This window comes from Desmodus rotundus, chromosome X (assembly GCF_022682495.2).
Source record: "Desmodus rotundus isolate HL8 chromosome X, HLdesRot8A.1, whole genome shotgun sequence".
NCBI classification, from domain to species: domain Eukaryota; kingdom Metazoa; phylum Chordata; class Mammalia; order Chiroptera; family Phyllostomidae; genus Desmodus; species Desmodus rotundus.
In genome coordinates this window covers 93,097,147-93,121,337 of record NC_071400.1, presented here as the reverse complement: position 1 = coordinate 93,121,337, position 24,191 = coordinate 93,097,147, and the positions used below count along the sequence as shown (strand labels likewise).

Sequence of the window (24,191 nt, the reverse complement as noted above, 5' to 3'; positions counted from 1 at the left end):
GGGTGGACCTTGAAAAAGTATGCCAGGTGAAAGAAACCAGACACAGAGGCCATGTTGTATATATGATTCGATTTTATGTAAGGTATCTAGAATTTGCAAATCCACCAAGACAAAAGTTAGAGTAGTGGTTGCCAGGAAGAGGGATCAGTGGGGAGTGAGTGAGTGCTGAAGGGTATGGGGCTTCTTTTTGAGGTGATAAAAAGTGTTCTGAAATTAGACAGTGGTGATGGTTGTACAACTGTGTGAATATACTCAATTGTATACTTAGAAATGGTAGATTTTATGGTATATGAATTGTATGTCAAAAATACCCAGATATAACGTGAGTTTAAAAGTCATCATAAAAATTGAACCTGCCACTTAGCTTAATAAATAAAACATTATCACTCATTTTGAAACACCACTTGTTCCCTCCTACTTTAACCACTTGCTTCTCCCTGCCAAAGTCTTTAAATGTTGTTAAGCTCTTTTTCCCAAAGGAAGAGCTGTGTTGACATCTTTTTATTTACAATGAACTTCGTTAACACATGGAATATGCTTCCTAAATTGTGAGAAGTTACTTAGATTTCACATAGAAAAAGGCACGTGTCACAAGTGAGTATGTGTATCTTAGGCAGGCAGAGAGTACCAACTGAAATTCACTTTCAACGTCTGTATTTGTACTGGCTTAGGAGGAAGCTTTTAAAAATATTCTGCCCTTTGTAACTTGCCCTTTGTCTTAACTTGGACATCAGTAGTTAAGCAGAAGGATTTTCAAGCCTTCAGCAAGAGTTCTTAGAAATAGCTAGCCGTGTTAGAAAGTGAAGAAATTTGGGCAGGGGGGGGGGGGGTGCTGCTAATCCCAAATTTAAAAATAGCTTTCTTAATTTAGCTGGGAAATATCTTATTTCTAGTTATAGGCATAAATTATTTTATTCAGGTTGTTAGAACATAGGAAATATTATGTAGAATTTGCAGGTTAGATTTGATCTTATTCTTCTTCCAGGACTTATTTGTTATCTTGTTAATCATCAGGAAAAGAAGTTTTATTACTGATGCAAGCCCTAAATACCCTTTCAACTCCAGAAGAGAAGCTGGCAGCTCTCTGTAAGAAATATGCTGATCTTGTGAGTATTATATCATGGGAGTGGGTCCATATAAAATATGGCAAAATGGGTATGTGCTTGATTAGCTTTTTAAAATGGATTTTGATGTAGCTTTAAATGTAAAATTATGTTTTATTCCAAAATTGAAGAGGAGAATCTGATTTCTTGGGGCTTTTTTTGTTGCTTGTATGACATCACTTTAAAACATGATACCTACAGTAGAACATTAGAATGCTAATAAGATATGGTATAGATTTTGTAAAACTCATTCTTGGAGTCTTTCTAAGTTGGCCTTTTCACCCCTGCGTTATGATGCTTTTAGTCAGTTGGGGTATAGTGGTTCCTATGTTTAATTTTTCCTAGGGGAATCTAAAGTTAAAGGCTCTAGCCATTGTGATTAAAATTGTGAGTTGGATGAAATAGTCTACTAACACATACGTGGCTCAGGAAATTTTTATTTAGCATATGCTGTGTGCCAGGCATTCCTTTTTCCATCTTCCAAAGAATTTGATCTGATTTGTTCTGGGCCTATGTTATTTCAAGAAGCATTAATTTCTTTTTAAAATTAAGAAAGCATCTCAACATGGAAACACTGCTATTGTTTTTAAGCTAAAGCACAGGAAAATCATAGAACCCTTTGAAGGAAAGGTTTTGGAAGACTTCTTAGAATTCTAATGTAAATACTAAAATTAATGCCCTTTGTGAAATACTTAATGTGAATCATCATTGGCAATTTGTATGCATTTTCATCTGTTGTTAAAGCAGTTATTCCATATCATAAACACTACTGTTTGTCAATGACCAGTTCTAAAAGTGAATTCTATTTATTACTGAAGAATTAAAGTTACTTTCCCTCAGTTTGCAGAGGGGTCTGAGTATACCTCCACATAGCTGGCATTCAGCAGTCTGGAACCTTGTACAATACAGAGCATAAGGAAATCCTGTGCATTCATGAAAAATGACCTAGAACAAATGCAGAGATGGCAGAAAACACTGTGGTCAGGATTCCTTTCACTTCCATTGGCTATGGAAGAACGTCCCTTTGGTTCCATCCACATGAGGAGAATCATGCAAGAAATGGTGGAAAAAGAAGCTAAGAAAAAAAAAGGGAAAAGAGAAAATGGAGAAGAGAGTAAAAGACCGAAAGAAAGCAGTGTAGGGTTGGCTACCTGACAACAGCAGCTGGCCGTGAACAGGTTAGGAGAGGAAAGGGCAAATAGTTGCATAAGGCAGTCCTTAGACTCACCAGGTCATTGGGACATTTATTAAAAGGTACATTCTGATTTACTGGGTCTGGGTTGGGCCCTGAGAGTCTTTGTTCTAACGAGCAACAAGCTCCTAGGTGATGATAAGGGTACTGGCAGCCCTTGGATCACAGTTTAAGTAGCAAGGATATAGTGTTTCTGTTTGTGTGTATGTGTGGGGTGAGGGGCTACGGTTATTTTTAAGTACCAGTTATGGTCACTAAATCCATTTTAGGATGTGACACACTGAAGAATTGCCAAGTGAGTAACCTCTCTTAGATTTACATTTGTGCTGAACACACAAAGGATGAAACATTTACTGTTTTCAGAAAATGTTCTAAAGCTTGATTTTTAAAAAAAGATTTTATTTATTTATTTTTAGAGAGGGGAAGGGGGAGAGAAAGAGAGGGAAAGAAACACAATGCGTGGTTACCTCTTGCACGCCCCCCACTGGGGACCTTGCCTGCAACCCAGGCATGTGCCCTGACTGGGAATTGAACTGGCAACCCTTTGGTTTGCAGGCTGGTGCTCAGTCCACTGAGCCACACCAGCCAGGACTCTCTGTGAAGTTTTAGATTCAATTTATTAGTTCCATGGGAAAAAACACCACTTGGGGATTTTGAAGAGCATTTCATGGAATCTATAGATGCATTTGGGGGGGAGAATCACTGCCCTCGTGAAATTAAATGAACTGGAAAAGTGGCCATCCTTATGCAAAAAAAATGAAATTAGATTTTTATTTTTCATATACAATGATCAATTCTAGATGGATTAAGTATTTAAATGTCAAAAATTAAGCTTGAAAAATTTTAGATATCATTTAGATTTATTTAGATATGTTAACAGATGAATATTTTTCTAAACTTGGGTTAAGGGGAAGATTTCTTACAATACAAAAAGCACTATCATAAGATTGCAAGAATTGACTATTGAAATTAAGACTTTCTGTTCATCAAAAGACACTTTAAAAGGAGGTAAGAAGACATTACAGACTGAGGAGAGAACATATTTCTAACAAATATAATCAACAGAAGCTTTAGTATCAAGAATATGTAAGGAATACCTACGAACGAATGCAAAAAGAATAAACCAATGGAAAACTGGGCAAGAGACATGTAAGAGGTATTTCACAAAAGTAGAAAAACACAGTTACACAGATATCTTAAAGGTACATAAACATACAAAGAGATATTTGTTCTGATTAGTGATCAGAGAAATGCCGATTAGGACCACAACAAGATGCCATTTTATGGCCATCGTAGTGGCTTAGATTAAGAATTCTGATCATACTAACTTTCGGAGAGGATGTGCATCTGCATGGTCTCTTAGAAATTGTTGATGGGAGAAGAAATTTGCCAGCCACTCTGGCAAACAGTCGGGCATAGTAATGTGGAATAGAACATCAGAAATCACTGCCTAGCAACCTCACTTCTAGGTTTGCACCCAAGAGAAATTCTTGCATGTGTATACCATGAAACACATGAGAATGTCCATACATTTGTGAGTAATGAACCCTGGAAACATCCCGAATACTCACTAATAAGTGAATGGATCAATAAAGTGTACTGTGTGTGGTATATTTGCACTTTTTAAAAAGTGCAATATTATGCAACCTGTTGGTGAAATCCAGCAAGGCTTGTTTTTGTACTTCCTACAAGCTAAGAATGGGCTTTACATTTTTAAAGTTTTCCTTAAGAAACAAGGACAACACAGCAGATACCCTCTGTGGCCTTTAAAGCCTAAAATATTTACTTTCTGGACCTGAACAGAAAAAGTTTGCTGTCCCCTGATCCTCTAGCTACATGCCAGCCATCGGGGTGACTCCTAGACATATGACCTGCAGCTGTGCTGTCCAAAACAGCCACTAACCACATGTGGCTATTTAAGTGTATATTAATTTAAATGAAAGAAAATAAAAAATTCTGTTCCCCAGTTGCAGTAGCCACAATAAAGTCAAAACAACTAAAAGCAAAATGATTTCCTTTAGGACCACACACAGATGGTATAAAGGGGAGAGCAAAGAAGTAGTGAACCCAGGATTCAGGACTGTGGTTACTTTGAGGTGAGGAAGGCTGGGGGACTTCCAGTCCTCGCTGGAGTTTCAGATAGTTTATACAGAATCGGCAGACCCTTGGAACTGTGCCGTAGCCCATGGTCCACAGAGAGATTACTTTACAAAAGTATTACTTTTCCGGCAGGAATTTTCAAAAAGGCATTTTTAATAGCTGTAAGCACATCGCCTCTGGGGATGCTTGGTATATTTTGATAGGCCACCAGGTGTCACTCTTGTTCTTGAAATCGTGACTCAGCATCCTTTCTTTCAGTGAAAGGTCAGTAAAGCTTCCATCTTATCTATTAGTGTTGATTTAACCTTGAATAGACTCCTTTGCTCCAGAACCTGAAATTGTAGCCAAGAACCCTGAGCGCTGCTTATTAACTTATTGGAGGGTCATCACATTAAAGCAGCCCGTGTGTGCTTTCACAAAAGTAAAACTTCATGCTGTTGATTCCTAAAAAGGTTTCTGAAAATACCATGTTTTTGTTTTTAGTAAGAAAATAAAGAGCCAAACATAGTTTTTCCCCCCTACTCTAAATTGTTTGTTTAGTTTCCTATCACAACTGGAAAAGAGAAGGTTGGCAGAGTAGAGGGGCATGAAACAATTGAAACAAAAATATGACACTATAATATTTGGTTATTGAAAATGTGTTCATGGCCCTTAATGTAATTCTTCCATCCATAACCCAAAGGTTTTCAATGTACTTCCTAAACGTAAAGTGCTTGTTATTTTAGCTGGAGGAGAGCAGGAATGTTCAGAAGCAAATGAAGATTCTGCAGAAGAAGCAAGCTCAGATTGTGAAAGAGAAAGTTCACTTGCAGAGTGAGCACAGCAAGGCTATCTTAGCAAGAAGCAAACTAGAGTCTCTCTGCAGGGAACTTCAGCGTCACAACAAGACGTTAAAGGTTAGTTGGTGCATTGTTCTGTTTTTCAAGGGGGAACTGCCTCCGTTTTTTTTCTATAACCACTGTGTACCTATTTAAAAGAAGTCCTTGTCTCTACTTGGACACAGAGCTACCACTTTGCTTTCTGTTTTGCTTGGCCTGATGCTTAGGGTCCCTCATATTTGCTCATGGGGATCTAGATGAGATTGGTGTTTAGAACAAGCTCTCGTGCTGGGAGCCATGGCTTAGGAAGCTCAAAGTTACCAGTTTTCTGCCAAGCATTGATGTAGTTCATCACCATGTATGAGAAGCTGACATGTACTGAGCAGTGAGTGGGAACAGACCAAAGGTAGAATGAGCGTTGGAAGGGAAAGCATGTGCTGAGCTCCTCCCGGGCTGTTAGCTGCCTTGCCAAGCTGCCCTTGCTCACCCCAGCCGTCCAGTTCCTGTGTACTTTTAGAAGAGCACTTATACTTTGGTTGATCATAAAGGAAGGGGGAAGCAGGCATTCAAAGATTGATTGTACCAACAGTGAAGAAGGAAAAAGCACAGACATGGGGCAGGCCCTTCCTCTGTAGAGTTCCGGTTTGATTTTCACTGAGCAGGACCACCTCATACTCCCCCACCACAGCATCCGCCCAAGGCCTAGAATACAGTAGCGCTTAGGAGATGGATCTGCACCTCATGTGGAAGCCCATGGTTTTTTTCTTTGCTTTTGAACCTTTGGATTTAGATGTTATTTAAAATAGGCGCTATTTTTTCCCCATACAAACCAATATTTTGATTGGACTCGTAACTGTTTAGATAATGTAAAAGTCTTTTAACACGTGTATCGTAACAAGAGTTGAAAGTAGGCTTTTTGAGATACAGATTCCATTTGTCCTCTTACCCCTAGGAAGTAGAAGATGTGACTCAGAAACTCAGCTGCAAGAAGGGATCTATCTCTTGAGGTTGATTTAAGATGCTACCTTTTGGAACCACAGAGGGAACGCATTTGGGAACATAGGTGGAGGAAGCTGGCTGCGTGGACAAGCTCCTTACTTGTCTTTCAGGATAGTGAGTTTCAGATGGTCAGATAGCACTCACAGCAGGGCAGTGTGTGTGTCTCTGATTGTTCTATTTGCTTAGGAAAGGCTGCTTGCTTTTAAATGAGAGCCTTTTGGTCATAAATGAAGGAATTAGAGTCCATAAGCATCACTTCAGGGCAGCAGTAAACAAACCCACCTAGGAGCAGCTTTTGGGAGTATCCTTTTCCATAAGTCTATACCATTAACAAATTATTTTCCATAACAAGGAAGAAAATATGCAGCAGGCCCGAGAGGAGGAAGAAAGACGTAAAGAAGCAACTGCACACTTCCAAATTACTTTAAATGAAATCCAAGCACAGCTTGAACAACATGACATACACAACGCCAAACTCCGCCAGGAGAACATTGAACTGGGAGAGAAACTGAAGAAGCTCATCGAACAGTACGCACTGAGGGAGGAGGTAAAGGCATTTTCTTCGTTTCAACAGCTTGTTATTAGCACAACCTTTTCACCATTTACTACTAGAGAAGTAAAACTGTTGTCACAGGGTTGTAGAACTCTTGTGCATGCGTAGTGGAAGGCAGGACTTTATGAGGAAAGGCTCAGCTACCGCATGAAGGAAGGATGCTTTGGGATCGTCGCTCAACAGCGCAGGGGTCAGTAGATTTGGGTACATGAGGCAGTTCCTTAGGGATACTTTAGTACGATTGTCTTCTGTGTGATACTGGAAGATTGTGCTTTTAAGATTTTATTTATTTTTAGAGAGAGGGGAAGGGGGAAGAAAGAGGGAGAGAAATATCGATGTAAGAGAGGAACATTGATAGGTTGCCTCATGTACATACCCTAAACGGGGGCGGGGGGTGGGGGAATGGAGGCAGAACCAGTAACCTAAGCATGTGCCCTGACCAGGAATTGAACCAGTGACCTTTCCCTTTGCAGGACAGCACCCAACCTACTGGGTAAGGGCTAGAAGATTGTGATTTTAGCATACAGATTCTCCCCTTAATCTAGGCTAATAATAAATATTTGGCCTCAGATGCCCCATCTCTCAGACATTTGATAATCTGTACAGTCCACACCACCATTGCATTGCACCTATGTTTCAGATTTTTGTTTAAATGGGGGTTTTGTACTATTTGGGAGGCAAAAAGAACTGATTTCTGAACCTTCATACATATATCCATAGAATTAGACAGTTTACTGGAACCGTGCATCACTGCTGATCTTGGTTATTGGCTTCTAACTAAGACTTTTATTTACAAAGGTAGTTAGGAAGTTCAGAGGTAGTATCTAGATTAAAAGTAAATAGGTGATAACCTGCTTTGTAAGGTTCCTCATTTTTAGAGGTCAAATGGGCAGTGTTAGAGGTGTTAGGGTTTTTAAATGATGCATCCCCTGTCTTTTAAGTCAGTAAAATATTTTTCTTTTATCTCTGTTGTATTCCTTACACAAATATAATACATTTAAATGGGTGATTAAAATTACAAAAAAAAAAAAAAAAAAGACTGTGGCATCTTCTGTGGGTTACTTTATGCAGTTTCCAAGGCAAACCTTAGATTATATTAATTTAGAATTTTACATACAGCTCTTCAAAAACTTAGTTTTAAAAATGGTTTTATTTTTATCACTCATTCACCTTTTGCTTTTTTTTTTTTATTATTATTATGGAGAATTGCAGACTTAAAAAAAAGGAGAGAGGAAATACATCAGCTGGCTTCAGCTGATGAAACCGTGATTTCAGCTATATTTTCATTACCTTCCCCTGGGTTATTTTGAAGCAAATCCAAGGTGTCATATTATTCCATTCATAGATACTTGAGGGTGAACCTCAAAAAGGTAAAGATTCCTTTGTAAGCATACCCATAATACATTTTCACACCCAAAAAATAACAAATTATTTAATGTTCTCTCCCCTTTAAAAAAAATCTATTTGGATCAAGACCCAAATAAAGTCCATCATTTTCATAAGTTGCTATGTCTCAAGTCTCTAACATAAAGATTTACTTTTCTCTCTTTATTCTTAGAGTGTGTTTATTGAAGAAACTTTTTTTTGTCCCAGAGAATAAATTTTCCATTGGATTATAAAGCCTTCAGTTTCTTACAATTATTCTTTTAGTTTTCTTGTTTAATATAACAATCTGCCACATCATAGATGTATAAAATTTGAAAATTATTTGGGGCAGGGTGGGGTGGAGGGATGGGGAGAAAATGCAGACAACTATAATTGAATAACAATAAAAATTTTTTTAAAATGAACCCTGAAAAAAAAATTGAAAATTATATGTTTAAATCACATTACTTTTGTTGTATTTATTTTGAACATTATCAAATGTTCTTTTTTTTGGTCAGGAAGAGTTACCCTTTCTACATCTGAGAACAGATGTTCTAATGACTTTATTGGCATTGAAGAGTAACTCCTTAATTTTAATAGTTAGGTGGTTACTATTTCCTTTAGAAAAGTGACAGCCTTTTACCAAAGGCCCCAAGCACCTTACGTAGTGTAAACATTGGATTGGCTTTTACAGCTCTGCAGTGTGTGTGTGGCCAGCCCCCCATAAGTAGGGGACTGGGGTTGGGGGGTTGGGATCTGCCTCGGGCCATTCCTGCCATCACAGCATGCTTCCTTCAGCTGAAAAATTTGGGAAAATTGAGCGGGGAGAAAGTGTCCGGGAATTCTGTGTATGATGTATGCATTAACAGTCTGCGCTCCGTATCCATCTTTTTCTTGATACAGTCTGAGCCTCACCATCATCATAGGGCAGAAATAGAAAGTACAGGCATGTGTCTGCCAAAGTGCCTGATGGCCCACCTTTGACAGGGAGGGGTATGGGGTGGTAGGAGGTTTGGGACAGGAGGACACTCTGTTATTAGCTCTGGTGGCATTAGTGGGGAAAGCAGGGTAAGAAGCAAGGCATTGTAACTCATGTTATGTTTCCTTGTCATTGTGCTCCACTTTCATTAAGTAATGGCAGGATTTGATTTTCCCTGCAGCATATTGATAAAGTGTTCAAACACAAGGAGCTACAACAACAGCTTGTGGACGCAAAGCTTCAGCAGACGACACAGCTGATAAAGGAAGCTGATGAAAAACATCAGAGAGAGAGAGAGTTTGTAAGTTCTATTTCTTACAAAAGGAATTATTGCCTAATTGTAACCAGAGCCATTTAAAGCATGTAAGCTTATTCTACATGTATTTGTAGCACCTGGGTCCATGCTAATTTGTTTTTAGCTCTAGATTGAGAAGAGCGTATGTGTGTTAAGCAAGCATTTGGCTTTTTATTTCTATTAACTTTTTGTATAGAAGATACACTAGAGAGGTGAGACCACGTTGCTAGAAAGACCTGCACAGGTTTGACTTTCCTGTGCTTAGAATATTTATTTCACTTATAGGTAATGGTCACCAAGTTCAGGAATATATTTAGTATATTCAAGTATTTAGTATATTAAATTTGGCAATTTAATATGAAGCTTACCAAGCATGGGTCTCATATAATAACGTTACATTCTGTTTTCTAATGAGTACCTTGAAACTAGGGGAGCTATTTGTTTATTTGTATAATTTTTTGATAAAAATTTTAACAAAACACTCTAATGCCACTTAGCATTATTCTCAGACTGTATGCTCAGATCGTATTGCCTGTCTGTAATAGTCACTAGAGTGGAATCTCATTGGGTGGGTATGTATATTTAACACATGGGCATTCAACTATATGTGCTTAACCAAAATAAATAATGAAAACGAGAAATGGTTTTGATAATGAGGACTGTTCCGTCCAGCTTTCCCTCAAGTAGCGTAGGCCCCAAGGCAGGCCTGGCGTGAAGACTCATTCTTGAGCGCCTGCGTGATATGCACGTGTCATGTTGAGCTTGCATCTAGGGTGCAGACAAACACGTGCATACGGTCCTGCTATGTGAACTGACAGTGCTTTCCCGTGCGTAACTGAAGACGTGGGTGTCATTTCCGGAGTCGGAGTGTAAATTTCATGTATGCACACACACGCGCACATTACATGTTTACACTTTCCTGTTGGTTTAAGGACTTTTCAAGGCTTATTTGGACTGTGTGACATTTTACTTCAGGGACTGAATTCCACAGCTGCCTGTTATGCAACTTCACTATATAATTTTCTTGAAAGCCCAAGTACATAAATTAAAGCTGCCATCTCCCTCTCCCCTGCTTTTTAAAAAGTGATCAGAAACCAGGTCTCTGTCCTCCTACGAAGGCGTGTCTGTGGTTCCCTGTCTTTGGACACGTAAGAATTGGAGGCAAAGGAATGTGGACTTGGAGAAGTCTGGGGCCAGCTTGTTCCCCGCAGGCTCAAGATCAACCATCCCACAAAAGAAAAAATGGGGGGAAAAAAAAAAAGAAAGAAAGAAAGAAACCAGGTCTCTGATTTCATTGCTTTGCTTCATTCCCTTTCACTTTGCCTCATCTTGCTTCTGTGGAGTAGAGGGGTTTTCTAAAGCACCCAGATAATGTCAAGATTCCTAGCTATGTTTTCTCCTAATAATGTACTTCTAATTATTTTCACCTAAAACACAATTTAGCCCTGAGTTTTGTAAACTTATTATTAGGCCTCCGCAGTACTTTTTCTAAGCAGTGAGATTATTCCTGTATTCCTAAGTGTTAACAAGTGGGACAGATCGAAGATATAGGTAACTGGCATTTGATGTAACAACATTTCACCCATAGACTCAGGGTTCTTGATAAAATAATGAGTGGAAGAATTAGGCCTAGCTATCGGGTTGTTTGACATTGTAGTCATATTTATAATTACTATTAGTATTTTGCCAAAATGTTTCTGTTTTCTAGTTGTTAAAAGAAGCAACAGAATCGAGGCACAAATACGAACAAATGAAACAGCAAGAAGTACAACTAAAACAGCAGGTAACTTGACAGCAGGGGATAGTAGAATTTGTAAGAAAAATCTGTGGTTCACTTGATATGCACCTTGAATCTCCTAAGAAGCTTTTGCCTGTTCCTGCCCAGAAATGAGAGCAGATCATGTGTCCCTCTTGGAGTTTCCCCCTTCATGTAGGGTGACCAACTCATCTCCGTGTCCCCAGGACTTTCCTGCTTTTAGCACGCAAAGTGCCGTGTCCCAGAAAACACTTAGGTCTCCGGCAGACTGGGACAATTGGTGACACCATGTGCAGTGTCCCCTTTCCAATATTCCAGGTATTTCTTCACTTTCTCAGTCTGTTCCCATGGGTGTCTGTCAGCTAATTTCTAACTGCAGAAAACTAATAAATCTTCAAATTTTATTTCTTTGTATTTAAGTAGAACCACATGAAGTTGCTGTTACTTTACTTCTTCATGTACAAAATGGCAATTTCATAAGTTAACCTAAAGTCTTTGGAAATTTTTACTTTGAGAACATAATCTATTTTAAAATTTCCTGTTGGAACCATACAGCCCCATTCCCAGGTAGAGCTGTGGGGTGGTGTTTTTAATGGGGGTCCTCCCTGCTTTTCTCTCCTGTTTTTGTAAGTCTAGGATAAGGTATTTTTGACTAGAGTCACCTTGCTATACATTACGTCCCTGGAACTTGCTCATAACAAAGTTTGTGCCCTTTGACATCTCCCCGATTTTCCCACCCCTCACCTCCGACCACCAGCGTTTTACCCTGTTCCTATAAGCTTGACTTTTTACATTTCATATACATCTAAGTGAGATTGTATAGTATTGTCTTGCTCTGACTTATTTCACTTAGCATATGCCTTAAAGGTCCATCCATGCTGTCACAAATGGAAGATGTCCCTCTATTGCTAATATTCCATTGTATACACACCACATTTCTTTTATTTCTTATTGTTGTTCAAGTACAGTTGTCCCCATTTTCCTGCCACCGCTCCCCCCACCCCAGCCATCCCCACCTCACACCCGCTATCCTACCCCGCTTTGGTTTTGTCCATGTGTCCCTTATACATGTTCCTGACAAACCCTTCCCCCTTTTTCCCCCCCATTATCCCTTCCCGCCTCCCGCCTCCCCTCTCCCCTCTGGTTACTGTCAGTATGTTCATAATTTCAGTGTCTCTGGTTATATTTTGCTTGCTTGTTTGTTTTGTTGATTAGGTTCCACTTCTAGGTGAGATCATAGGGTATTTGTCTTTCACCTCCTGGCTTATTTCACTTAGCATAATGCTCTCCAGTTCCATCCATGCTGTCGAGAAGGGTAGGAGCTCCTTCTTTCTCTCTGCTGTGTAGTGTTGCATCGAGCAAATGTACCATAGTTTTTGATCCACTCACTGCTGGGCACTAAGGTTGCTTCCAGCACTTGGCTATTGTAAATTGTGCTTCTATGAACATTGGGGTGCATGGGTTCTTTTGGATTGGTGTTTCGGGGTTCTTAGGGTATAATCCCAGCAGCGGAAATGCTGGATCAAAAGGCAGTTCCATTTTTAGTTTTCTGAGGCAATTCCATACTGTTTTCCACAGTGGCCGCACCAGTCTGCATTCCCACCAACAGTCCACTAGGGTGCCCTTTTCTCCACATCCTCTCCAGCTTGTTTGTTGATTTGTTTACGATGGCCACTCTGACCAGTGTGAAGTAGTATCTCACTGTGGTTATAATTTGCATCTCTCTGATGGCTAGTGATGCTGAGCATCCTTTCATGTGTCTCTGGGCCCTCTGTATGTCCTCCTTGGAGATGTGTCTGTTCAGGTCCTTTGCCCATTTTTTAATGGGTTGTTTGTCTTCCTGATGTGGAGTCATGTGAGTTCTTTATATGTTTTGGAGATCAAATCCTTGTCTGAGGTATCATTGGCAAATATGTTTTCTCATACAGTTGGTTCCCTTTTCATTTTAGAAATTCTCTTATTGTACATTTCTTACTGCTTTTAGGATCTTGGAATATATTCTCGATCTTTATTTTAGCAGTTTCCAAGCATGTGGCTATGAGCAGTGTCCACTTGGGGGAGGCACCGATCTTCGTTGGTAGGTACAGAGGAGAGTAGACCAGGCTGTGCAGCTTTTCCTTATAGTTCCACTTGTGGGTTTTTGTTTTGTTGCTTGTGCTTTTGGTGTCATATGCAAAAAATCATTAGCAAGACCACTTTCAGGGGGCTTTTTATCTGTTTTCTTCTAGGAGTTTTATAGCTGCAGGTCTTATATTTATGTCCTTAATCTATTTCAAGTTAATTTTTGTGAGTGGTGTAAGACAGGGGTCTGATTTCATTTTTTCACATGTGGATACTCATTTTCCCAGCACCATTGTTGAAGAAATGGCCCTTTCCCCATTGAGCGTTCTTGGCCCCCTGTCACATATTAGTTGACCATATTTGTGTAGGTTTATTTCTCAGCTCTCAGTTCTGTTCCACTGATCAATGTCTGTTTTTATGCCAGTACCATACTGTTCTGCGTACTTCAGCTTTGTGGTATAGTTTGAAATCCGGGAGCATAGAGCCCCCAGCTTTGTTCTTTCTCCAGATTTCTTTGTCTGTTCGGGCTCTTCTGTGGTTTCATACAGATTTCAGGTTTTTTCAATTTCTGTGAAAAATGTGATTGAAATTCTGATAGGGATTCTATTGACTATATAGATGGCGTTAGGTAGCATGGCCATTTTAACAACATTAACTCTTCTGCCACATGAACATACCTTACTGCTTATTTTTGTCTTCTTCAATTTCTCTTATCAGTGTCTTACAGTTTTCAGTGTAGAGAACCTTTTTTTCTTTGGTCAAATTTGTTCCTAAGTATTTTATCATTTTGGAAGCTATTATAAATAGGATTGTGTCCTTTATTTTTCAGATATTTTAGTGTTAGTATATAGAAACACAAGTGATTTCTTATTTTGATTTTATGTTTTTGTATCTTGAAACTTTACTGAATTTGTTTTAACAGTGTTTTGGGTGGAGTCTTTCAGATTTCTGAACATAAGATCATTTGATCAGCACAGATGATTTGGATGCCTTTTATTTCTTTTTCTTACCTCATTGCTCTAAATAGGAATTCTAATAATGTGTGGAATAGAAGTTATGAGAGTGGGTACTCTTGTCTTGCTCTTGATCTTAAAGGGAAAGCTTTGAGCCTTTTACTGTTAAGTATGATGTTAGCTGTGGGTCTTTCATATATGGCCTTTATTCTGTTGAAGAATCTTCCTTGTATGCCCAATTTGTTGAGAGTTTTTATCATGAATGGATGTTGAATTTTGTCAAATGCTATTTCTGTATCAAGTCGATCATAGGATTTTTGTCTTTCATTCTCTGTTGGTAATCACATTTATTGATTTGTATATGTTGAACCATTTTTGCACCCCAGGAATAAATGCCATTTGATTATGAGATCTATGATCCTTTTGGTGTGTGTTCCTTTTGGTGTGCTTTTGAATTCTGTTTACTAGTGTTTTGTTGAGAATTTTTGCATGTGTGTTCATTAGGGATATTGGTCTGTAATTTTGTTGTAGTGTACTTATCTGGCTTTGGTATCAGGATGATGTTGGCCTTGTAAAATGAGTTTGAGAGTCTTCCTTCTTATTTAATTGTTTGGAAGACTTTGAGAGGAAACCGCATTGTCACTTCAACGTTAGGGAGAATTCACCGGGGCAGCCATCTGGGCCTGGGCTTTGCTTGTTGTGTCCCTACTTCTTGATCCAGATCCTGTAGGCTGTCCTAATGCAGTGTCTCTGTGGTTGCCTTTGTGCAGTAAGGTTACCAGATGCTGCCTCTCCCTCAGAGAAAAGGGACAGCAGAATTTCCATGTCTTTATGAACAGGCGAAATTAGACGTTTGTACCTGTAAGTCACCCTGTTTTCGGTTAATGATTACATTCTCTTGAAAAAATTAGTACTCATTTATAAAATTTATTATATAATCAGTTTCTTTAATGTAAAGACTCTAAATTTAGTTCTAAAATGCATGGATACATTGAGATTGGCCTGGATTTTAATGAGCACCTCCTTGGCGTGGTATTTGTCTTTGAGTACTTTTTATAATGTGGTGATACTCATTTCCAATAAAGCTAGTGTAACTCAGTGAAAATTTAAGAAGTTTTTTGAACTTTCCACCATAAGTTACAGTTGTGCTGGAATGCTTCTTGGAAATTTGAACCTTGTTAGCCCTATTAACCTTACTTGTCCATGCAAACAGAGAAGAGAGTCAATGTAGAAAAGCTATAAAAAGTTCATACATGGGTTCGGAAGATGGAAGATGGACTTCAGTGCGGGTAGCACTGCTCACTCTCCGGGGCAGGGCACCAGAGGGTCCATCTCCCACGCTCACAGGCAGCTCTGATTGTCGTACTGTTAATCAGTGCAACTCTGCTTGTCTGATCTCTGTCACCCTGGGTCATGTTATTTGATCATTAGTTGGTTTCCTTTGCTCTATCACCTCTTCCTTTGCCAGCTCCCTAAATGTGGCTGTCATTCCCAGAAGTTGGTCACATTCTGTGCTCTTACCATGTCAGTTTCCAGCCTTCGTTGACAGTCTTGTCGTCTTCGTGTGTCTAAAGCCACTGTTTGTGACCCAGCCACATAAGCCCAGGAGTCCATGCAGTCGCCACTGACTACCCAGTGCGGGCCAGCACTGGCCTCGCAGATGGGGCTGTCTACCAAATGTGCCATCTTCAGTAAAAGCGGGCCATGCCCAAACTGTCTTAACTTGCACCCTCCCTCAGGGGCCAGAACTCCCTCACTGTGCCTGAGCTCTGTTGTTCCTCCCTTCAGGCCAGCAGCCCCAGAGGCACAGTCAGTGTGTGCCCCTCGACAGGCTGCTCACAAATCCTCTGCATTCTTCTCAGTTTGCCCCTAAATTTCCATTCGTCCTCACCATCACTTTTCTGTGAGCATGCTTTGGCTATCTTCTCCTGTCTAGCTTCTCACTGGTAACATTGCTTTCAGTCAGCTTCTCCCTCCCACATACAGCAGAGCTTGCTTCTCAGTGCTCCCCATATGGCCCATCCCACCTGATAACTGGTGGGCTGGTTCTGTCATATCACATCCTACCTCCTCCCCATGCCGTTCACATAGTTGTTTAATATTCCTCATGCAGCACTGTTGAAAGTGGAAAGGCATCACTTAGGCTATTTCTTGGCCTGTGGTGATTTTTTATTCTCTTGCTTTTCTTATGTGTATTGTGTGGTCTTGAGCAAAACACTGTTCTTCTGGGCCTTTTTCCTTATCCTGAAAATAATGTAATTACATTAGGTGGGCTCTCAAGGGTTCCCTTGTGGTCTAAAGTAATTCAGCCTACCCTTGAGGCCTAGGTCCGGCCTCACCAACATGAAACTTCCCCTAACTATTCTGTTCTGACCCCTACTGCGTGCCCCCTTTTCTGAATTCCTAGGGGAGAGAAAAAGGTGACTGCATGTTTGATATTCTGCTTGGCTTGTTGGTTAGCATTACTTTACCAGATAGAATAAAAAATTCCTTGAGGGTAGGAGTTAAAAGAAAAACTGGTGTTTCTGCCTTTTAGCTTTTTTCTCTTAACTGTACTTCCACTGAATTCTTTCTCCCTCAACCAAACCGGTTCTTTGGCTTCTGTGTTATTTTCCCTGCCTACGTCAAGGAAAAAGATATCTTTGATATCAAGCTAAGGGCTATGCAGGTGGTATCGTAAAAGAATGATCTTATTCCAAGGACAGTTTTTCAAATATGTGGATGGGAGGGGAGTACTTCATAAAGGATTAGTTTCATGAAATTTATAGCTATACAATATCTTTCAGTTTTTATAATAATGGGTGGGATGAAGCTAGTAAATATTTTTACATTTTAAACATTACATCTAAAAATATGGTTAAGTCAACAGATTTCCGAAGTTTCAGTGCATTTCAGTGAGTTATTAGAACTTAAGCTATCTATGCCTGGTGTCCAGGGATGGGGTGTGCATTTGTTCTCTTTCCTGTTGAAAGTGGTTTATTCACATCTAATTTTGGCATTTGTTCTTATTTCTGTCACTTATATAACACGTAACATTTAACCATAACATGTTCTGTTTGAAAGTCTTTGGGATTATACATTGTTCACCTGGAACTCACAATATTTCATACTTTTTTCTGTAGCTTTCTCTTTATATGGATAAGTTTGAGGAATTTCAGACTACGATGGCAAAAAGCAACGAACTGTTTACAACCTTCCGGCAGGAAATGGAAAAGGTAATTGCATATTTTTAGAGTATTATTTAAAAGGGAATTCATATTTAAGCATGGTTACTACTTGGATGAGCTCACATTGTGACAGTACTGTCTTAATTTCATCCTTTCTGGTGCTCCAGTGGCATCGTGTTCAGTTACTTGGCCCCCAGCGTGCCCAAGGCTGCTGATCTCTCTGCTCTTAAAATTGTCTTTAAGAGCATTGAAGTGAAATCCTCTATTACATAGTTTTTGTTAGAAATAAAGGGGTTTCTTTTTTGTGTGTCATTTTGTTCATTTAAGGTAATTTGCACTCCACCTCCCCTTCACATGGCTCTGTGTCATTGGAGATTAAATATTTAAAGACATTCAAACCCAGAGCAGTAATTCCATATTTTGGCTTCTTAATATGTATATACTGGTGTTTCTACCATTTCTTTTTCTGTTAACTATACTCCCACTGAATTCTTTTTTCCTCAACCAAACCATTTCTTTGGCTTCTGTTTCATTTTCCTATGTCAAGGAAAGATTTCCTTGATATCAAGCTGAGAGCCAAAATATATCCATCTATCCATCCATCCATCCATCCATCCATCCATCCCTGCATCCATTCATCCTTAGTTTACCTGCCATATTCCCTGTAAAATGAGGGCTTTTTTAAGAAAATGGTGGTGAGAGGGGGAGCAGTATAGCAGGGCCTGGCACCTTGTAAGCATTTAGTAGGTGTTAGTCATGACTTAGTAGGTCTTACTCGGTGTTTGGGAGTGCCTACTCTGGGTTCGTGTCCCTGTTGCATCATAGAACGTGTGACCGTGGACGAGTTATTTAACCTTTCTGTTCCTTCCTCATTAAAAATAACCAAAATAACTCCCCTTCATAAAGAAGAGTAGTTTAGGCAGTGCTTAGCCATGTTACATGCTCAAATTACCACCTTCAGATATTTTTAGATCCAGTAATCTCGAGAATTCAGTGAGCATCAGATTAGTTCCACCTGCCAGTCATTTCAGCTGGGCTCCAGTCGGGGGAGTCTTAGCAGTACCCTAGCCGGGCTCCACTGCATGCGTGCTGCTGAGGTGGAAGAATTTACGATGGGATCCTTCTGGAAAATCCTCTGGATTGGAACACATTGCTCTCTGCTAGTGCCTGGAGATCTCTGTCAGATAACATTCAACCCAGATCTTCCACGCTCTCTGTCCCACTCGGCCTTGTGGTAGCTTCATGGGATCAGAGCTGGGGCACAGTCAACACTGCATAAGGGAATCTTGAAAACAGGGCTCATTGATGAGCCCAGGTGCATCTCGTTCGGAATTTCTGGAAACTGGGTCTTATAACATAGGGTTAAGAACATTGCTTTTATTTTTGGACCCATTTTATTGTTAGCAAAATCTGAAGTTGTGAGGATGACCAAAGCTAAGGATTAACTACTTTTATCTTTTTCTTGGTTACTGGAGTATTCCTAAATTAGGCTGCCTATAGTTCTGAAACTGATGTGGCCTGAGAGATTATGGTAGAGCATCAATTCTTAATCTTGTTTTTTGAGTGGGGGGGCTGTCCCTTCCAAGATCGGATGAATTACTTTAATTCAGACATAAAACTCACGAACATGGCCATTTTTTCGTGCAGCTTGGAGAGGAGGCTCTCTTCTCTCGCTCTCCCCACCCAGAATGAAAGATGCACTCCATCTTAACTGGGTTCATTCAGTATGGTGTCTGACAGCTTCTTCCATTGCCACTACCTCAGAAATTGAGGTCAGTTTTTCTCATAACATGAAACCCTTGCTTTGGTTCCTAGGAGCTTCTGAGATAAGCTCTGCTATCAGTAGACAGGCACAGCTGTCAGCTGGGCCAGGCAGGTGCAACGATGGGGGTGGGGAGGGACATTCACATGTTTTTGTGGTGGGACACGGTGTAGACATAAGAAATGGAACTTTCAGTTTAAATTTGCAATTGTGTTGATTCACAGATGACAAAGAAAATTAAAAAACTGGAAAAAGAAACAATACTATGGCGTACCAAATGGGAAAACAATAACAAAGCACTTCTACAAATGGCAGAAGAGGTAAGGTGGTTTCCTGTGACTAGGGTGTGTTCTTAGTCATGGGGACTCATGAAGTTAGTGCTATATGACAATGGTGCTATAGTTGACTCCAGCCAGAGCCAGGGGCCCCGAGGCGCATTGCTGAACGGAACCTGCGTCGGCTTTCCTAGCAGTAAGCTGTTGTAGGTGCAGGGTAGGGCCCCAGTGAATTAGCTCAGGCTTGTAATGCAGATAGATGTAAAGCATCTAGATTTTGCTTTTGTCTAGTGGTGTTCTCAAACTTCAGCTTTTACCAAACTCCAGCTCATTCAGACAGACCTGTACTGCTAGGTTGACTCCAAGTTTGATTCCCTAGGTCCTGGGGTGGGGTCAGACAACCTGCCTTTCTTGTTGGTGCTGATGCTGTGGGTCCAGGGCCCCCACCTTGAGAAGCACTGGTTAGCTTTCCCAGTGAGAGAACAGACGAACAACTCAGGTGCCTTTACTTCCTGCTCTAACTTAGTCTTTTCAAAAAGGCAGTGTCCTTTTTATTTTTAGAGAGGGGAAGGGAGAGAGAAAAAGAGGGAGAGAAACATCAGTGTGTGGTTGGCTCTTGCGTACCCCGTATTGGGCACCTGGCCTGCAACCCAGGCATGTGCCCTGATTGGGAATCGAACGAGTGACCCTTTGGTTCACAGGCCAGCACTCAATCCACTGAACCACACCAGTCAGGGCAAAAAAAAAAAAAAAAAGGTAGTCTTCTAAAGCTGAAATGTATTATTTATAAACATTAGGTTTCACACCTTAGATCTTCTCATCTGAAAATTCGTAGAAGAGAAACCTAGGCAAAAATCAGTCCTTTTCTGTTTTCAATTAGGCCCTTAATGTTTATCTACTAGAATATGTGATGAGTGTCTTGAATATCCTTTTATTTTAAAAATACAAAATGTTTTAAAAGGTGTATTTTAGTTGTTTTTAAGAAACATGACAAGGGGAATTTAATTTTGTCACCCTGGAATTATTTTGTGTTATAAAATAGCATGTGGTATTTCTAGATACGTCTGCAGTGAAGCTAGCTAGAATGTTAGGAGGTGTTGGAAGAAACTGAACATGTTCAAGAGTTGATTGAACAAGTAGTTTCCAATGTGGCTCAGATCCTTGATTTTTTTTTTTTTTTTTTTAGTATCCAGTAAACCAATTTATCTTCAGTGAGGTTATATACATCCACTTTTTTTTTCTCCTACAGAAAACTGTCCGTGATAAAGAATACAAGGCCTTTCAAATAAAACTGGAACGATTAGAGAAGCTGTGCAGGGCTCTTCAGACGGAGAGGAATGAGCTCAACGAGAAGGTGGAAGTGCTGAAGGAGCAGGTCTCAGGGAAGGTGGCAGATGCAGATCTAGCACCACATGTGACACAGCCCTGCGCAGCCCTGGCTTCTTCCAAGGAGCTGAACAGTGCCCGGCACAGCGCTGCCAGGGTTCCTGCGGAGGCGACGCACAAGGCAGCCAAGGAGACGCCAGTAGTGCACAAGGCCGTGTCTCCAGGCGCTGGGCCATCCATCGAGTCAGTGGACTGATAGGAAGTATGATCACTGTATTGAGAGCTCTATTTTGTGTATAACTTTCTCTGTTAGTAGTAACTATTGGTTTTGTGGTGACAATTTTCTTACTTTTTCTACCATATCTGTATTTTCTTAGAACTACTGGACTTATGTGGTACAGGAGGCTGCTTAGCAGTTTTGAATAGTTTTCCTCAGCTGTATGGCACATCTGCCTCGTTTCCCTTCATTGGAATGCATGTGGTCATTGCCTTGTCCTTTCTTCCCTGCTTCATGCATAGAATCATCCTGATTAGAATTTCACTCAAGACAGGGCCAACCATTACAGCAGAACTTTGTTCTGATGGTTCCTTGATGTGAAAGCAGTATTCATTTAAACATTTTGGACCCCCAGTCAATATTAATCAAAAAAAGAAAACATCAAGATGATTAGTTTTGTCTAATAGCCCATTTAAATGCCAAGTTAAAAAAAACCTCTAGGGTTGGGGCAGAAACAAATGTAGCATATTCGATTCAAAATAGTTTTTTGATATTTATATCACTTGACAAATTGAGATGGTCATAAACCTGAAATTTCTCAAAAAGTTTTCACAACGTGTACATAAAGATATCTTGTAAACAAAGTAGTATATACAGGCAGAGCACTGGACAAACAGGCTTAATGTTTATGTAACTAACAACAGTCATACTGCTTTGGTTTCAGGTTAGTTAGAGCCCGTGGTAAATTTGGACCACCCGGATGCTCACTGTGGGGTAGGTGGTCTCTGTTTTTCATTTGGGATTTGGGTGCACATTCTCACTTCCCACAGAAAGCAGCCACTGACAGCCCTTTAAGGCAATGAGGGTAAATTAACATGTGGCTTTCACCAAGCAGAAGTCTCTTCTGGCTACTTGAAATTGGTGGTCAACTTTTAGGACAGCCCCATGAGGGAAGTTCTCCATTCCAACTGGAATTGATTTCATTTCCAAAACAGAAAGATTAGAACTGACATTTTTGAACTTTGGGAAAACTTAGCACAGTTAGGTAGTCAAGATGTATTATGCATGCTTTCCATCTGCTTCTCAACCTTTTCTGTTTTTTACTTTTAAAGAAAAAAAAATACCAGTATTACCAATATGTCTACACTTGGAATGGGGGGACTTTCGAAATTAAGCACATCACCTTTGGGTTAATTTTCCTTTGTTCTTTACAGTTCGAATGTAGCTAAGTTATGCAAATGATTAATCAAGCTGCAATGACAAGTTTTGATTTTTGCCCCTGGTATAATTTGCATTGAAATATTTATGAAACAGAAAGGCCCCACTACAACTGATGTTACTAGCACATTCCACTGAGCAAAACTATCAAATTGACACTTCCTAAATTGCTTACTGGACTGAATAAACACTGTTCTGTCCAGTTAAAAAGGGTTTTCTCTTTATTAAAGTTTTATTTGTAAAATCTTATCCCATTCATGGCCTAAACTGGGTTGAAAGAATCGAAAATTGTCCAGTAGATAGGAAACAGCTCCTGGAGTGGAGGATTATATCTAAGCTTCCACCATCAGTCATGTTAATCAACGGGCCGGACAGTGGAGAAAAATCCACAAAGATGATCATCTAATCACTCTGTCATAATCACTCCGTCAAGCAGAAACAAACATACCCTCCCCAACAAAAGCATCTTATAAAATCACCCCCCTTTGGCTTCTAAACGAAATACTGGACTCACTTCCCAGAGAGGAAATGAAGGTTTATGTATCAGAAATATCTACTTTAAAATTAGTACTAATGATCACATTTCACAAGAATTCTGCTGGATGTACAGCTCTTAATGTTTTAAGCCATTTGTGTAGCCTACCACGTCTCACTGTGGTCCTTGTCTGTGTGGGAGATTGTAAGTCTTGGACCTGTTGCCTAATTTCAAGGGCTTTTATAAAGCAATGTGATTACAGTACTTGGCCTGCTGCTTTTGGCTTCCTCATATTTTTAGCTAGATGCTACCATGGTGTTTAAAGGGTATGGATTCTGTCTGGGATGCATTTGGTGTCCTTTCAGAATCTATCCTCCCATTATCCTGTGAATAAAAACAAATGGCACCCTGAGAAGGACATCCTCCTAAAGGAATCACCTCACTGGCTCTGTGTTGTGGCTTTGTAGCACGCTGTTGTACCTACCATATTCTAGAACACTGTAGTGCTACTAGGCTGGTCCAGAAAAGGTTTAAATGTCAAATTCACTTCAATTGCATTTGTTGCACCATCATGGAATCTTGATATGTATTATTTATAGTGGCAGTAGAGAAAACCTGGTTCTTGGATAAGGGACCATTTCATCCTCAGACTTGTAGGAGTACATTTCTTGGTCTTGAGACCAGTATTTTTAGTTATGTGTGCAACTGCCTTTACTACACCTGGTTATCACAATTCAATTCTCAGGTGTTGCAGAAAAATCTACCTCTTTCAGACTGTAGATGGAAATAACTGTGAAAAAATGCAGATAATCTTCTAGTTTGTGCTAAACACACTGCTTTATTTTTACAGCCCACGTCTTTCATGAGGATACGAATTGTTAAGAGGCAGTCTTGTTTTGCTTTTCAAAGACATTTTGTAGATTTTTCACTAATGTGAATCTGATTTTATCTACTCAATTCTGTAGATTAAGTAAATATGTATGATAAATTTAACAGCTTCTGTGTATTCTTTTGTTACCCACATGGCCTTAATTATGTAACAGTATGTAACAGTGAAGTCCAGAGACAGTTATAGGTAGTTGATTTCTCAGACTTTAAAAGGAGAGCAAGTATACATAGGTATATGTATGTTATACACACAGGCATGTAGGAAAGATCTTATGACAAGCAAAAGTAACATCAAATTTTCTCTTTAAGTCAGGTGTATAGTATTTTATTTTTTTTTAAGATTTAAAAAATTTATTTTTAGAGAGGGGAAGGGAGGGAGAGAAACGTTAAGTGTGTGCTTGCCTCTCAGGTGCCCCTGCCCTTGGACCTGGCCCACAACCCAGACATGTGCCCTAGACTGGGAATCAAACCTGTTCTGGGATCCTTTGGTTCGCAGGCCAGTGCTCAGTCCACTGAGCCACACCAGCCAGGGCAGATGCAGTGTTTTTGACTTAGTGGGCCACAGAAGGTCTTTGTCACACATTTTTTGTTTCTATTTCTATCTAAACCACCTTTTAAAAATTAATGTGAAAAGGGTTTTCAGGAGCTACTATAAAGGACACATGGACAAAACCAAGGGGAGGGGGTGG

The 24,191-nt window shown here is 39.9% G+C and overlaps 1 protein-coding gene and 1 non-coding gene across 2 annotated transcripts in view; both read left to right on the top strand.

The window, feature by feature from the left end:
• The window catches only part of TXLNG (taxilin gamma), a 47,334-nt gene extending 23,727 nt beyond the window's left edge, over positions 1-23,607 (top strand). Inside the window, exons 3-10 of the mRNA XM_024569805.4 lie at positions 1,015-1,106; positions 5,121-5,291; positions 6,565-6,759; positions 9,291-9,410; positions 11,113-11,187; positions 17,297-17,389; positions 19,328-19,423; positions 20,628-23,607. Of these exons, the coding sequence (XP_024425573.2) occupies positions 1,015-1,106; positions 5,121-5,291; positions 6,565-6,759; positions 9,291-9,410; positions 11,113-11,187; positions 17,297-17,389; positions 19,328-19,423; positions 20,628-20,960 (1,175 nt within the window). The 3' untranslated portion in view covers positions 20,961-23,607. The remainder of the gene's footprint in view (positions 1-1,014; positions 1,107-5,120; positions 5,292-6,564; positions 6,760-9,290; positions 9,411-11,112; positions 11,188-17,296; positions 17,390-19,327; positions 19,424-20,627) is intronic.
• On the top strand, positions 10,510-10,640 carry LOC112313428 (small nucleolar RNA SNORA38). The gene has a single exon (XR_002975699.1). It is a non-coding gene; the product is annotated as a small nucleolar RNA SNORA38 (small nucleolar RNA).
• Positions 23,608-24,191: the final 584 nt, after the last annotated feature.